Source organism: Fragaria vesca, linkage group LG7, assembly GCF_000184155.1.
Source record: "Fragaria vesca subsp. vesca linkage group LG7, FraVesHawaii_1.0, whole genome shotgun sequence".
NCBI classification, from domain to species: Eukaryota; Viridiplantae; Streptophyta; class Magnoliopsida; order Rosales; family Rosaceae; genus Fragaria; species Fragaria vesca.
In genome coordinates this window covers 14,352,083-14,353,172 of record NC_020497.1, presented here as the reverse complement: position 1 = coordinate 14,353,172, position 1,090 = coordinate 14,352,083, and the positions used below count along the sequence as shown (strand labels likewise).

Genomic DNA, 1,090 nt, shown 5'->3' with positions numbered 1-1,090 from the left:
AGGATGTCTGAAACCAAGCTCGATTTTGGGAAATTGGACCCACAAGGCATTGAGTATCACCGATGGGTGACAGATGTGGAAAATGCATTGACTGCTAAGGCTATCATCACCACTATCCAACCACTCAATGAAGACCTTATTAATCAACCAACATCAACCATGAAGGCACAAGCTGTCATCATCATGAGGCGCCATTTGGACCCTGCCCTACAATGGCAGTATATGAATGTCAAGGACCCTAGAGCTTTATGGCTTGCACTTGAAGATCGCTTTGGTAACGTTGTAGACACCCTCCCCCCGGATCTGAAGGAGAAATGGAACAACATTAGGTTCCAAGACTTCAAAACTGTTGCAGATTTCAACTTTGAAATGCTCAAACTTCGATCCATGCTTCAATACTGTGAACAAAATGTGACTGAAGCTGACATGCTCGAGAAAACTCTCTCCACCTTCCCAGTTCCTGCAAGGATTCTTGCACATTAGTACCGCAATAAGGTTAGAACCGGTAATATCACAAGTTTTAATCAGCTCATTCGGATTATGTTTGTTGCAGAAAAGCATGATAGCATACTTGTGAGCAATAGTTCAAGGCCAATTGGGACAAAGAAAATTCCCGAAGCGAACTATACAAGCACTTCAAAGGGGAAGCGCAAGGAGTGGAACCCTATTGGAAAGGGAAGATTGGAAGGACGTCTTGGTCCTCAAAACCACTTCAAGAAGGACCACGCATCGCGTGGAGGCCATGGAGGCCAAGGGAGAGGGACAAGAGAAGGCCGAGGAGGCTATGGAGGCCGAGGTAACCCAAGTGGCCGAGCCACCTATGCTGAAAAAGGCAAGGCTAAGGCTTATGAAACTCGAGATAAGGGAGAAAACCGCGGTAATTGCAACAGATGTGAATCAAACAATCATTGGTACAAGCATTGCAAAGCTAGCAAGGGACTTGTTGATCAATACAAAACATACCGCGAGAAGCTTGAGCTAGAAGCTTACAACAATGAAATAGAAGATGGAGATGTAGCTGATGCTAATCTCAACATAACAGACTTCCAAATTGGCAGAGACTTGATTGATGAGACACCGGATTTTGATT

At 44.8% G+C, this 1,090-nt stretch overlaps 1 protein-coding gene across 1 annotated transcript in view; it reads left to right on the top strand.

Moving 5' to 3' along the window:
- LOC101306682 overlaps positions 1–483 on the top strand; it is a 1,031-nt gene extending 548 nt beyond the window's left edge. The window contains exon 2 of the mRNA XM_004308698.1: positions 3–483. Coding sequence (XP_004308746.1) covers positions 3–483 — 481 coding nt within the window. The remainder of the gene's footprint in view (positions 1–2) is intronic.
- The last annotated feature ends 607 nt before the right edge of the window (positions 484–1,090 follow it).